We start from the raw sequence: 12,464 nt of genomic DNA, 5'->3' as shown, positions 1-12,464 counted from the left end.
CTGCGGAGAGCTCTATGACTGGCTTGTTTCCACACACATCTTCATATCCATTGTCATAGAGGCCATATCACGCTTCTCCACTGGATGCTACTGTCCAGGATACAGAAGTTTATGTCCTTGTGTCTTAGTACCTGGTAAAGTCACCCATAGTCGGTCCAATAAGAAAGGTGAATGTAGCCTAGGGAGATGGCTCAGTGGGTACAAGCATAAAGACCTGACTGAATTTGGGTCCCTAGCATCCATGTAAAAGGCTAGGCATGATGGTGCAAGCTTGTAACTCCAGTGCTAGAGGGTAGACACAAGTGTGAGCCCAGGGACTCAATGGCCAGCCACTCTAGCACAAAAGAAAATTTCCCGTTTCATTGAGAGACCAACCTTAAAAAGATAGAGGAAGACATTCTAAAGTCAACCTTGGACCTCTACATGCATCTGCATGGGTAAGGGCACCCTCACATACATGTGCACATGTGCATATAGCACACACACACACACACACACACACACACACACACCACACACACACACACACACACACACACACCACACACACACACACACACACACACACACACACACACACACACACCCCATCACCACCATCACCAAAGGTAAATGGGCCTAAAGATGGATGTGCTTAGATCTGAGTGAGACAGGATAAGCATGTTTTCCAGGCTAGGAATTTCTGGGACTTAGTCAATGATAAAAATGAGGGAAATCTTCCAGCTCGCATCTCTCTGCAGCTTCAAGTGACCTCAGGTTAAGCCCAGATGTTGATTGCTGCCCGTAACCTTTTGCTAAGATGGCCCTGTGCTCCTTCCCTCTCATTCCCGAAGAGGCCAATGTTGAAAGATTGATCACAAGCAGAAGTAGCCTTAAGCTGAATGCTGTGGGGCTTATTTAAAAACAGCTTTGCCCCCCTGTGCTTGTTTATCTCATATGAGAATTGAAACCACAGGCATGTGCTTGCCTGAGTCCATGCTCCTGCAGTGGAGACCAGTTCAGGCTGTCCTCAGGAGTGAATATGTTAATTACAAAATACCACTTTTCAATCATTTTGTACATTTCTGTATGTGTATGTGCACACACACATGTGTGTATGTGCACATGTCCATATAGAGACTCAAAGACAACTTTGCTGGTGTCCCTTAGCCACCATGCACCTTGTTTTTTTGTGACAGGCCTTGAAGTGGCCTGGACTTTGTCAAGTAGGCTAAATTGGTTGGCCTGCAAGCCCCAGGGATCTTATCGCTTCCACCTCTCCATTGTGGGGAGGGATTACAAGAACAGGCTACCCAGCTGGGCTTTTTTTTTTTTAAAACTGTGGGGTCTGGAGATTGAATTCAGGTCCTTATGCTTGTAAGACAGTCCCTCTCTCCCGAATTCCCACATTCTTTCTTCTGCCAGTCTCCCTTTGCTGCTAAAACACTTTCCCACACATGTGGAACCATAAAGCAACACATCTTTATTGATCGTTGTCCCCAGTTATGGAGATCTGAAGTCCCACAGTCCAGGTCCACAAAGGGCTGTGGTCCACAAAGGCTGTGGATGCGTATGAACTCTATGAGCTCAGCGCCTGTGTCCCTCTCTTAAGGGTCTTTGCAATTACTTTGAGCCAATTATGTGATCCAGAATTAATATCCCCATCTGAAAATCCTGAGCTTGGTTACAGCTGCAATGGCCTCTTTGGCCATGTTGGGAACATGCACACCGAGCTCTGGGAATTCAGATGGTAATTTCTTTAGAGGGTCATTGTTTTATCCGCCATATTCCTTTGTTAGATATTCTTACGTTGTGGAGTGCTTTAACTTACTGTAACTTCTGAGTTATTTAGTCTTCAGCATTTACTTGAGTGCAGGATTGGGGCCAGTGCTGTGTTCATGACCGGTGATTTGGGGCCACATGCCAATCATAGAGCTGCGTTAGCCTACACAGATAGGACTGTGGATCTGGAGGCTCATTTCCACGTTACATTTATGTCTTTGGAGTTTGTGCATGGGATTCTCGGCCGGCTTTTCACTGCTTCTGAATAGGTAGGGTTCTTTGTGGGGAAACACTAAGAAAAAAAATTATATGTATACGTTTTGCATGTTCACACATGCCCAGATGTATTTACACTCGATGTGTTCATTTTATTTCATTTTTAGTATGTCTGACTTTTTTTCCCCTGGATCTCTAACTGAGTAAGCATCCTAGAAGGGATGCTGTTAACGGCAGTGATATAAAAGCATTTATGGTTCCTAAAGGCTTAAGAATATGGCTGTGCTGAACTGGGGAAACCCAGCATCTGCTCTTGGGCTGCCTTTACCTGCTGCCGACATCTCCTGTTAAAGAGTCACTATAAAATGCTAAATAAACTTAATAACTGGTAACAACCTACTTTGCCAGTTGGGGACACTTACAGTTTATGAATTTGGGGGAAATACTTGAGAAAATGGAATTTTCCAGGTATGTGTGTGTGTGATGTGTGTTTTGATGCTTGAGATGTTTTGTGAGCCCGAGCCAAGCGCCCCTGCTTTGACATTTTAGAAAGGACTCAGAAGCTGAGCATTGCTCTTTGCAGAAAAAGCAAATCACCTCCCAATTCAATAAAGGACTTCAGCGTCACCTAAACTCACAGTGGGCCAGATAGGGCTAACCATGGCTGTCAGAGTTGGCCTTCATGTCACCTTCACACAGCTGGAAAAGGGGACCCGGTTGAGGAGTTGCCTCCATCCAAATGACATTTTCTTAGTTGCTATTGAGAAGGGAGAGCCTAGCACTCTGTAGGCAGTACCATCCCTAGGCAGCTTGGCTGTGTGGGAGAGAGAGCTGAATGTGGGGCTGGGGCCACCCAGTGAACAGGGCTTCTCCAAGGTCTCCACCTCAATTGCTACTTCCGGGTTCTCAACTGGAGCCTCCGCTCTAGCTTCTCTCAATGGTGGCTGCAGTGTGTAACTACAGTAACATACATTGCTTTTGGTTAGTGTTTTATCATGCCACGGAAAAAGAGACTTGGGGCTACTGCTGGGTGGGAACTGGATTTCTTTGTGGTATTGGGGAAACACTTTGGAAATTAGGGATGATGGTTGCATAGCATTGTGAATATGACCAAAGCCCAGAATTGCATACTTAAAGAAATCACACTCTCTTCCCATAATAAAGAAAAGTATTGTTTGGAGTCAGGAATAGCTATGAATTCCCGCATGTTTAAGACGAGCCCTTTCCCTTTTGTGTATGGAAGCAAAGGCTGCCCATGTGAGTTTATCAAGATAGGATATATCATAAGGTTGAAAATAATCACTTCTGCTTCTGCTAATGCATTCCCCCATCTCTCCTACAGCTTTTTATAACTACGATGCCAGGGGAGCCGATGAATTGTCCCTACAAATAGGAGACACGGTGCACATCCTAGAAACTTATGAAGGTGAGTGTCGCTTGAGGCTTCTGGTCTGGGGGTTTGGGATGCTTCAGGGCCTTCTCTGGCAAAGTGTTTCCCTGTCAGGGTGCTAGGTGCTCAGGACACTTTCCCCACATTCAGATGTTCTTCCAGGCAAAGGTTGCTGGGGCAGCATTGTTAAATCCAGTGAGACTTTATTAAGGTCAGCTTAAAACTTAACATTATATTTTAACCCCTAAGTGCTCGCTGGCTTGTTATTTTGCACATGTATGCAAATCTTTTTTGTTTATTTGTTTCGTTAGTTTTGTTTTTCGAGACAAGGTTTCTCTGTGTAGAGATCCAACTGCTTCTGGCTCCTAAGTGCTGGGATCAAAGGGGTGTGTCACCACCACCGGCTGTGTGTGAATTTTGACGGAAACTGACTTGGTGAGAAGCAGATTTGGGGAATTCAGTTTGTTGATCTGATGTGTGTGATGAGTGCTTTGAGTAGGGTTTTTTTTTTTTTTTTAAGCTTTTCACTTTGATTTGTTAACAGCCTGTCTCAGGGGAAACTGCAGCTGCCATGCCTTATTTGCTGACCTTTTCCTTTGTCTGTGACCCCCATTTTCTTCAGGGTGAACAGATCACCAGTTATATGGGATATGGTTCAGGGAAGCAATTGTGCCTTTTCTGATGCTCTTGGTTTTTGCAACAAGCGCTCATGGTTGGTGCCTTGAACATTCCGCGAGCCGCAGTGGATGTTCTGCCGTGGTTGTTACCCCGTGTAGGGGCAGCAGGGGCAGCGATGGGCTTGCTTTGTTTCTTCTCTCTTTTTAGGCATTGCTCTCTAAAGTTTCCTTAAGGTTGGTGTTTCTGTGTCTGCTGGCTTCCTTTTCTGCCAGGAAAGATGAGTCCTAAGCAGTGTTTGAGTCCCGGAACCTGATTTAAATAACCAAATTGCTTTTAGATCGGGTTCAGCGAAAGTCTTACAAGTGAGAGAGGAAATTGTAGACATCTCATAGTAACCAACAAATTGAACTTCCAGAGAGGTCTTCACACTCCACTTTGCACAGGAGTGAATTGTGCTCCGCGCTTGCCAGCCGGGCAAGCAGGGACTGGCTCCTGTGTCCCTCAGAGACATGGCTGAGAAGCAGAACCCTATTAAAAATCCATACTTGCCCCTCATTTCTTCATCTGATGCAGGGAGACTCAGAACTCCATTCCATTTGCACCGTTTACTCTTCAGACTGCGTGGGGGATGGGGGAGGCAATGCTATTGGCATGGAAGCCGCCGCAGCCTGGCAAATAGGAGCCCCAAAGCGAATGAGTGGCTGGCTGTGCTGGGCTCCGTCTGCTTGTTTTCAGCTTTGACAGCTGACAGTTGGATTTCCTTATCTGCTCCCAGTACAGATTGCCAGTGGCTTCGAGGAAAAAGAGGGAGAAATTAAGTCGAGGTGAAGGATCAGGCATCTCATCTCAGGCACTTTTTCTGATCTGAAGGGAAATGCTGATAGGTTTCTTTTATTTTTTTAATTGCCCCCTAGCTACTTGAATGTGGGATCCCTGGGTCCTCACCTCGGAGCCTTGTTCTTCCCTGAATAGTTAATGATTTCCCGGGGTACCTGGCTGTGTGGAGGAGTGTCAGTCTTTACTTCTGGAGGAGACTGTCCCCTCCTAGCCCTGCCACCCTCAGTCAGTGGGCCTTGTTCTACACTAACCTCACAATAACCTGGTGGTGGCTTTGACTTCCAGTCTTCAGCCAGGATTAGTTTGCAGGCCAGTCTTGGTTCCTATTTAACCACCGCTGGCTTTACAAAAGGCTCTTTTACATAAAATGCGTTTCCCTTCCTGGGCAGTCAGCTAACTTCTAGGTAGACTCTGGTTCGGGAATACATTAACTGCATCTTCCGGAAACTGGGTGGCTTTATCATCAAATAAAGATACCATTGCCAGGGCTTCCCTGAACCCTTGCTTTTGGCTCATGGCTTGTCTTGGGCTCAATATCCACCTTTCTCCTCTCTCTCTCTCTCTCTCTCTCTCTCTCTCTCTCTCTCTCTCTCTCTCTCTTTCCTTCTGTTTACCAACCTTGATTTTCTTTTCATGATCCAGGATATCATTATACAGGATGCGGCAGAAACTGTAGCATCTAAACGGCTCCCCCAGTCTCCCTGTGCTCCATGCTGGGTTGGATTGCTTCTTTTCTCCACCTCCCTTTTCCCTTCTCCTTTTAAGACGATTAGTCTTTATTACACGCAGTTCAAAGGCCACCTTTACCTTCAAGTTATGGTTAATTGCTCTCTGAGGCTCGTTGAGGTGGAAGGTGTCCAACTGCAGCCCATAGGCCTTATGCAGGTGAGGACAGATCCCAGTGCAGCCCTACATACAATTGTAAATGTAGTTAAGCCCTTACGAGACTTTTCTCTCGCTGCCTTTTTTAATTGTAAAAACTTGAGTGCTCTTTTAACATGAATGCTGTAGACAGCACTGTTAAAAGGTTGGACAGGCCTGATACAGCCAAGAAAGTTACCTACCTTAAGGTCACCGCACTATGGAGGTGGCAGACCTTCCAGTGTCTACTCAGTGCCAGCTCTTGCCTTTCAGTCATGTCCAGTGTTGAGAGCTAACCAGTCACATGTGAGCACAAGTCCCAGCTGCTTAGAAGGGACTCTGGTGCTGTGCCCCAGGGCTGGATGCTGTTTCTGGGGAAGCTTGCGGCATTGTACAAAGGTTAAGAAATTATCTTTTTGATGTGGCTGTTACAGCTAAACCTAATTCAGACATTTGAATGCTATATATTCTTCTGAAATGATTGGCCAACTTCCTATGCTGACCTGTGGCCTTCCTGAGCTCAGGACTGTACTGCTATGTATGTCTGTTTTTCCAGTGGATGCCTCTTTTTGGTACGGAAGGGCTGATTACATGAAGGGCAGCATCAAACCCCGTGTGGGAGTTGTTCTTAAGTGTCTTATCTGCTATCTGAGCATCTCTTTTGCCAGGCTTGTCCCTTCCTCTCATAGCCATTTGGTCACATCCCTTCATACCCATGGTGACACCCTCCTCTTCACACTAAGCTCCCTTGCATGCATCACTCAATGTGCCTTGGCCCTGCTTGTCTTAGGTACCTTGTGGGTCGTGAGCAGCGGCTGTGTGTGTAATTGGTGTGTGTAGGAAGGCTCTGGTGACAAGTGAATGGGTCCTGCTTGATGAAGCAATAACTCGTGCAGAACACTTAGCTTAAAATGCCATGACGAAAAGAAACTGTCAGCTAGCGATGCTACGTCAAAGAGTTCTCTTCTGACTGCTGTAACTCAGCCCCTCCAAACAATGGAAATACCTCTGTCCCCTAAACCAAAACAAACCAGACACCACCATCGCCGCCACCACCACCTCCACCACCACCATACCACCACACCAACTCACCACCACCACCACCTCCACCACCACCACCACCACCACAACCATCACCACCTCCCACCACCACCACCTCCATTACCATCACCACCCCATCACCACCAACACCACCACAAACCACCACCACCCCCATTACCACCACCACCTCCATCACCACCAACACCACCACCCATCACCACCACCACCATCCCCACCACCACCACCGCCACCTCCATCACTACAACCACCACTACCACCTCCACCACCACCACCACCACCACCACCACCACCACCACCACCACCACCACCCCCATCACCCCACCACCACCACCACCACCTCCACCACCACCAACACCCCCACCTCCACCACCCCCACCACCATCTCCACCACCACCACCACCACCTCCACCACCACCACCACCACCACCACCACCTCCACCACCACCACCACCACCACCCACCTCCACCACCACCACCACCATCACCACCACCACCACCTCCATCACCACCTCCACCACCACCACCTCCATCACCACCTCCACCACCACCACCTCCATCACCACCACCCACCTCCATCACCACAACCACCTCCACCACCACCACCTCCACCACCACCACCACCACCACCACCACCTCCACCATCACTACCACCACCTCCACCATCACAACCACCACCTCCCACTCAATGACCACCTCCACCACCAATCACCCACCACCACCACCACTCACCACCACCACCACCACCACCACCCACCACCACCAACCCACCACCACCACCACCACCACCACCAAACCCTTTCTTGTGCCTGGGTTCTTGCCCTATGTGTGTTGGGTATGATTTTACCTTAGTTGGGTGTGTTACAGCTTTCCTGTCTCGATGCCTTCTCTTGTTTTGCTCTTTTGTCTGAGCGTCTTTAGTCTTAGGCCCTGTCTGCCCTGCGAGCATTGCCTCCTGTTCTGCAGACAGTAAAGGAAGCTCAGGTGGTCTCAGCTCCGGTCTCCATGATCCAGTTGCCAGGAGTGCTTGTGTGTATTCTGTTGTGCAGGGATACGGCTGTCTTCAGGTTGTTTCACTAGGACAGTTTGCTGGTTGCTATAGAGTTCATGGTTTTCATGGGGGTAAGGTGGAGTGGGGTCACTAATAGCTGCTGTCTACACCGAATTCTGGGCCTAGGCTGCCATGCTCTGAATGCTCTGATTTCTACCACTTTTATTTTGGAGCAGTGGTAGGGGGTTGTTAAATTTTTGCTTCATTGATTAGTAATAAGTTTGGGCTCTCTTCACATGTGCGTAGGTTGTTGGGTTTCTTTGATGAATCATTTGTATAGTTTGATCCCTTTTTACATTTGGTTGCTGACTTCCCTTGCCCCCCTGCGGTCTTTCTTTGATATTCTAGGACATCAGTCCTTTGTCACTTTCAGAGAAAAAGGGACATACTACTAATACTGAATGTGTGGGAAGGACATTGCAGTAGTATAAAGGACAGTCCTTTTAGACTGAGTGGTAAAGGCTTTGCATAACTCATTAGATTACGGCCCCATTTGCCTGGAGCCTATAGTGCTGTAACTGTGGGCACTGATTCCAGGTTAGCCTAGCTGAAACCTCTGATCTGACAGTGGCTATCGGAATGTTTGATATTTGGACACAACATTTAGAACAGGCTATATCCCTACTCAGTGTGTTTGGTCCTCATGTTAAAAGAGCAGAGCAGATTCATGTGGCCCTTCCAAGATTCCTGGAGTTCCCCTTCCCCTTTCTGGATATGTCTTTCTGATTATCACTCGAGGCTACTATTCATGTCAGCAGCTGTTTATAGCCACTTTCTTCATGATTACTTTCTGAGAGGGCTGAAGGACACAATGCTGCCATGAATTGTCCATCTGTTTGTCCATCCTCCCTCCCTTCCTCCCTCCTTTCCTCTCTCCCTTCTTCCTTCCTTCCTTCCTTCCTTCCTTCCTTCCTTTTTTTTTTTTTTTTTTTTTTGTATCATGGCCTGCTCTTTTGGGTTTCTTTAGTCTCTGGGGTCTGGTGTGTAGGAGTGTATAAATCCCCATGTTGTTGACTCTCTCTCAGAATTTACCCAGCTCACCTCCAAATGCTACCTGATGCCCTTCAGGGTACTGTGGAACAAACAAACAACAGCAGCAACAGCAACAACAATAGTTATAGGATGTCTTTGACCTTGTGAGTTACTTTCTAGAAGCAAGGTGGCCAGGACTAAGCCTATACTCTTTGTAAGAAAATATCTATCTGATTTCTTGGCCTGGTGGGATTGTAGGGAGATGAGTCCATGGCCATGGGCCTCTTAGCGTCCTTAGGGATGAACTTTTGCAGATAAGGCAGCACAGATGGTGTGCCATTTGCTGGGAAGGATTCACCCATTGAGCACTTGATGTGAATGAGCAGTTCAAGGGTCTCTCTCTCCATTGCCCACTTTCCTTCTCTTGCAACATGGAAGGGATAGGAAGTTGGAGTCAGACCAACCCCTAAGGGGGCAGAGGTCTATGAGTGCTTGGCCTTGGTACTTCCTTGTGAGCTGTCCTTGCCACAGAAGTACTTTGTGAGACTCAGACTGCCCCAGGGTAGAGCTTTACAGAGGAAGGAAGTGGGCTCTCAATAGGTTTTCTGTTGTGTGGCTTTGATGATTCCAGACTCTGGAAGTTGTGCCTGGAGAGATCTTGAGCCAGATCAGCAGATGGGGGGAGGGAGGGCAATGAGCATGCACAAGGATTCTGCTGGGAACAAAGCCTCTTTTAGGGCTTAACTTCTGATTGTTGATGATAGACCAGTGAGGCAGACAGAGATGAAGTGGGGTGGTCAACATGTGCAGGGAGCAAGCCCTGCCTGTGGGACTCCTCAATGTCATCAGGGTGTTTGTCTTTCTCTGGTCTGTAGGGCAGTGACTTCTGCAAAACTTGAAGGTTTTGCTTGGACTATGCTGTGTCTCCTGCGCTAACCATTTCACCTCTGTATTTGTTTAGGGTGGTACAGAGGCTACACCTTAAGGAAAAAGTCTAAAAAGGTAAGTCTTTTCCATTAAACATGTTTCTTCATAAATCGAACCACAAGAGGAAATCAATTCCATCTTATTTACATCTAAGAATGATACTTATCTCTTTCTTGAATTTAACATATATATAGGCTGAGATAAAAAAAAAATGACCTTGAGTTGGATTCTTCTGAATAAGGATGTCCACAGAAATCACAGCTTCTGCTAGGAATGTTGCTGCATATCTAGAATCTCAGTATTATGCTATCCTGCTCTACCTAGTGAGAACCTGTCCCCACAAAAGACATTTCAGCTAGGTGGTTAGTGCCAGGAATGAATTGTTGAGATGTGGCACTGACCTCTACTCATGGAAGGGAGAATTGTTTTGGTCCGTCCTGATAGAATTTTGCATCTTGTTGAACCACTGTGTGTAGCCACGAACTGAGTATAATCCCTTCGGAAGAGTAAAATGCCTCCAACCATTTTCAATTTCATATTATCTTTGATAAATTAGCAAGTTTGCAAAGCTCACACATGGCCATTTCCCTCCTGCCTTATGGCAGTTTTCAGACTGGCTTAGTCAAGTTGAAAGAGCCTGATTTTCCAGGGTGATTTGCATGTGTGTTTCTATGAATATCCGGATCAAAAACATGCTATTTACTCCTCAGATATTGTGAAGGGCGCTCCCATCCACAGGGTGTGTGGCTTCGACATTCTTAGCTTCACCAAACCTAATTATGACTCTTCTCTCTTACTCTGTAACGCTATGGGATTGCAGTAATGTCCATGCTAAGCTGTGGTTAGTCTATCCATGTCAACTTGGACCTTTTAATATCTGATTGTGGTTGACAGATGGTTCATTTTCCTTCTCAGAATTGGCCTCTCATTGCCGCTGTATCCAACTGGACTCTGTTGTGATCTCCAGTCTGTAATAGGGCTTTGGAATCCCAGTGATTCCCATGCCAGGGTGTCCCTGCTCTGCATCCTCAGGGGCCTGGGCTTTGCCAGCGGGGCTAGAGTTCCATAAAGCTGTGAAGCCTCCTTTAGGCATATCACCCGTGAAGTGTGCAGATTGGGGGAACCATGGTTGAAGACTTCAGGCGGCAAGGCATTAGGAGTATTAGCGTTTCTCAGTGGTAAAGTGCTTGCCCTGAGGACCTGAGTTCTATCCCTAGCACCAATGTTAAAAGCCTTACAACATGCTTATAGTTGGAGCCCTGGGAAGGAGGCTGAGACAAGTTATCTGGAGCTCACTGGCCAACCAGGCTTGTCTCAAAAAGCAAGGTGGATGGCTCCCGAGGAGCACCTGAAGTTGACCTCCACAAGCAAGCCTACATGCATGTGCATACACAGGCACTCACCTCCACAGTTAGGATTGTGCGCTGACTTCCCCTCCCTACTCCTTTATTACAGGGGACAGAGCCGCACCGCTGTGAGGAGCAGGAAGGCTCTCATTTTCCTTGATGTTTATATGTTGTCTGGCAACCGCATCCCCATCTTGGGCTCTCCCACTATTCTAATGCAGGGGTTCTTACCCTCCCTAATGCTGTGACTCTTTAATACAGTTCCTCATGTTGTGAGGACCCCCAGCCATAACATTATTTTTACTGCTACTTCATAACTGTTCCATTGCTACCATTCGTTATGCATTCTAATATTAACATCTGATATGCTACCCCAAGGGGCTTGCTGCCCATAGCTTGAAAACCACTGTTCTAGTGCTTTTCAATGACAGCATTTTCTGCTTGGCCCCAGGAGACCCAGGCCTTCTACCTCATGATGCTCTAATGCTGCAAAAGGGTGTGGTTATTTTCTACCTGACATTCCCATTGGCTGATGAGGATATCAAAGCCTTGCAGAGGCTATCGTTTGGTTGCAGTTATGTGGCATGGCCCCCCAAACAGATGCAGAGAAGCAACAAGGCCCTTAGGAGTCTTGGCTGAAAGCCCTGCATGAACTTTCTCTGTCTAGATATTCATAGATGTGTAGTTGGGATGGGCAGTGACTCATTTCAAATCTCCAGGCATGTCCAGTCTCATCCAGCTATAATTTTTCCTTGGGCTTTATGATGTTCAGTGCTGAGGCTGAGGGATTTCTGTCTGTGGACTTGACAGGGTTGGAGTGGTTTATGTGTTGTCTCACCACCTTCGAAACCCACACCTATTCACATTACAGAGAAAATGCATGTTGCATGTGCATCTACATGCCTTCCCTCAATAGGTTACCTTGAATCACTAGGGCACTAACTTCATTTCTGTTATGTGCACCAGCATCTCTGGCTTGTTCAGCCTAAGCCTCTGGGAGTCACTGGTTTGTGCTGCTCTAGATCCCATGAATCAGGTCTTGAAAAAGTCCTCTTGGCTTTCACAGACCAAGGTCTGAAGTTGAAGTTCTTCTCAAGAGACCTGCTCCTTTAAGCACTCGTCTGTCTATACATACACAGATGTTTACACTGCACACAGGAGAGTCAGAGGACAGTAGAAGCATAGACCAGCAAGTTCCCTCAGCACTTCTGCAGATGGGTTGAATTTCACCCACCTTTGGCCTTTTACCACTGTCTACTTCATATGGAGACTGATGAGGAAGGTTCCAGGTTGTCCCTCAGTGGTCAGTGGACATGCGACAATCAGTGGTTTAAACCAACTTCCGATGTCATCTTGTCATTTTGTGAAGGGAAATCTGTCACAGCCTGTCATCACAATTGGTTTCTGGCGTCAGACTTGTTGCATT

At 47.0% G+C, this 12,464-nt stretch overlaps 1 protein-coding gene across 1 annotated transcript in view; it reads left to right on the top strand.

Annotated features, from left to right (window-relative positions):
* Positions 1–12,464, top strand: part of Dock1 (dedicator of cytokinesis 1) — a 499,905-nt gene that overhangs the window by 52,874 nt on the left and 434,567 nt on the right. The window contains exons 2-3 of the mRNA XM_032892397.1: positions 3,320–3,403; positions 9,727–9,767. Of these exons, the coding sequence (XP_032748288.1) occupies positions 3,320–3,403; positions 9,727–9,767 (125 nt within the window). The remainder of the gene's footprint in view (positions 1–3,319; positions 3,404–9,726; positions 9,768–12,464) is intronic.

The sequence above is a fragment of the Rattus rattus genome, chromosome 2, assembly GCF_011064425.1.
Source record: "Rattus rattus isolate New Zealand chromosome 2, Rrattus_CSIRO_v1, whole genome shotgun sequence".
In the NCBI taxonomy this organism is placed as follows: domain Eukaryota; kingdom Metazoa; phylum Chordata; class Mammalia; order Rodentia; family Muridae; genus Rattus; species Rattus rattus.
This window is presented reverse-complemented; position numbering and strand designations above follow the sequence as displayed.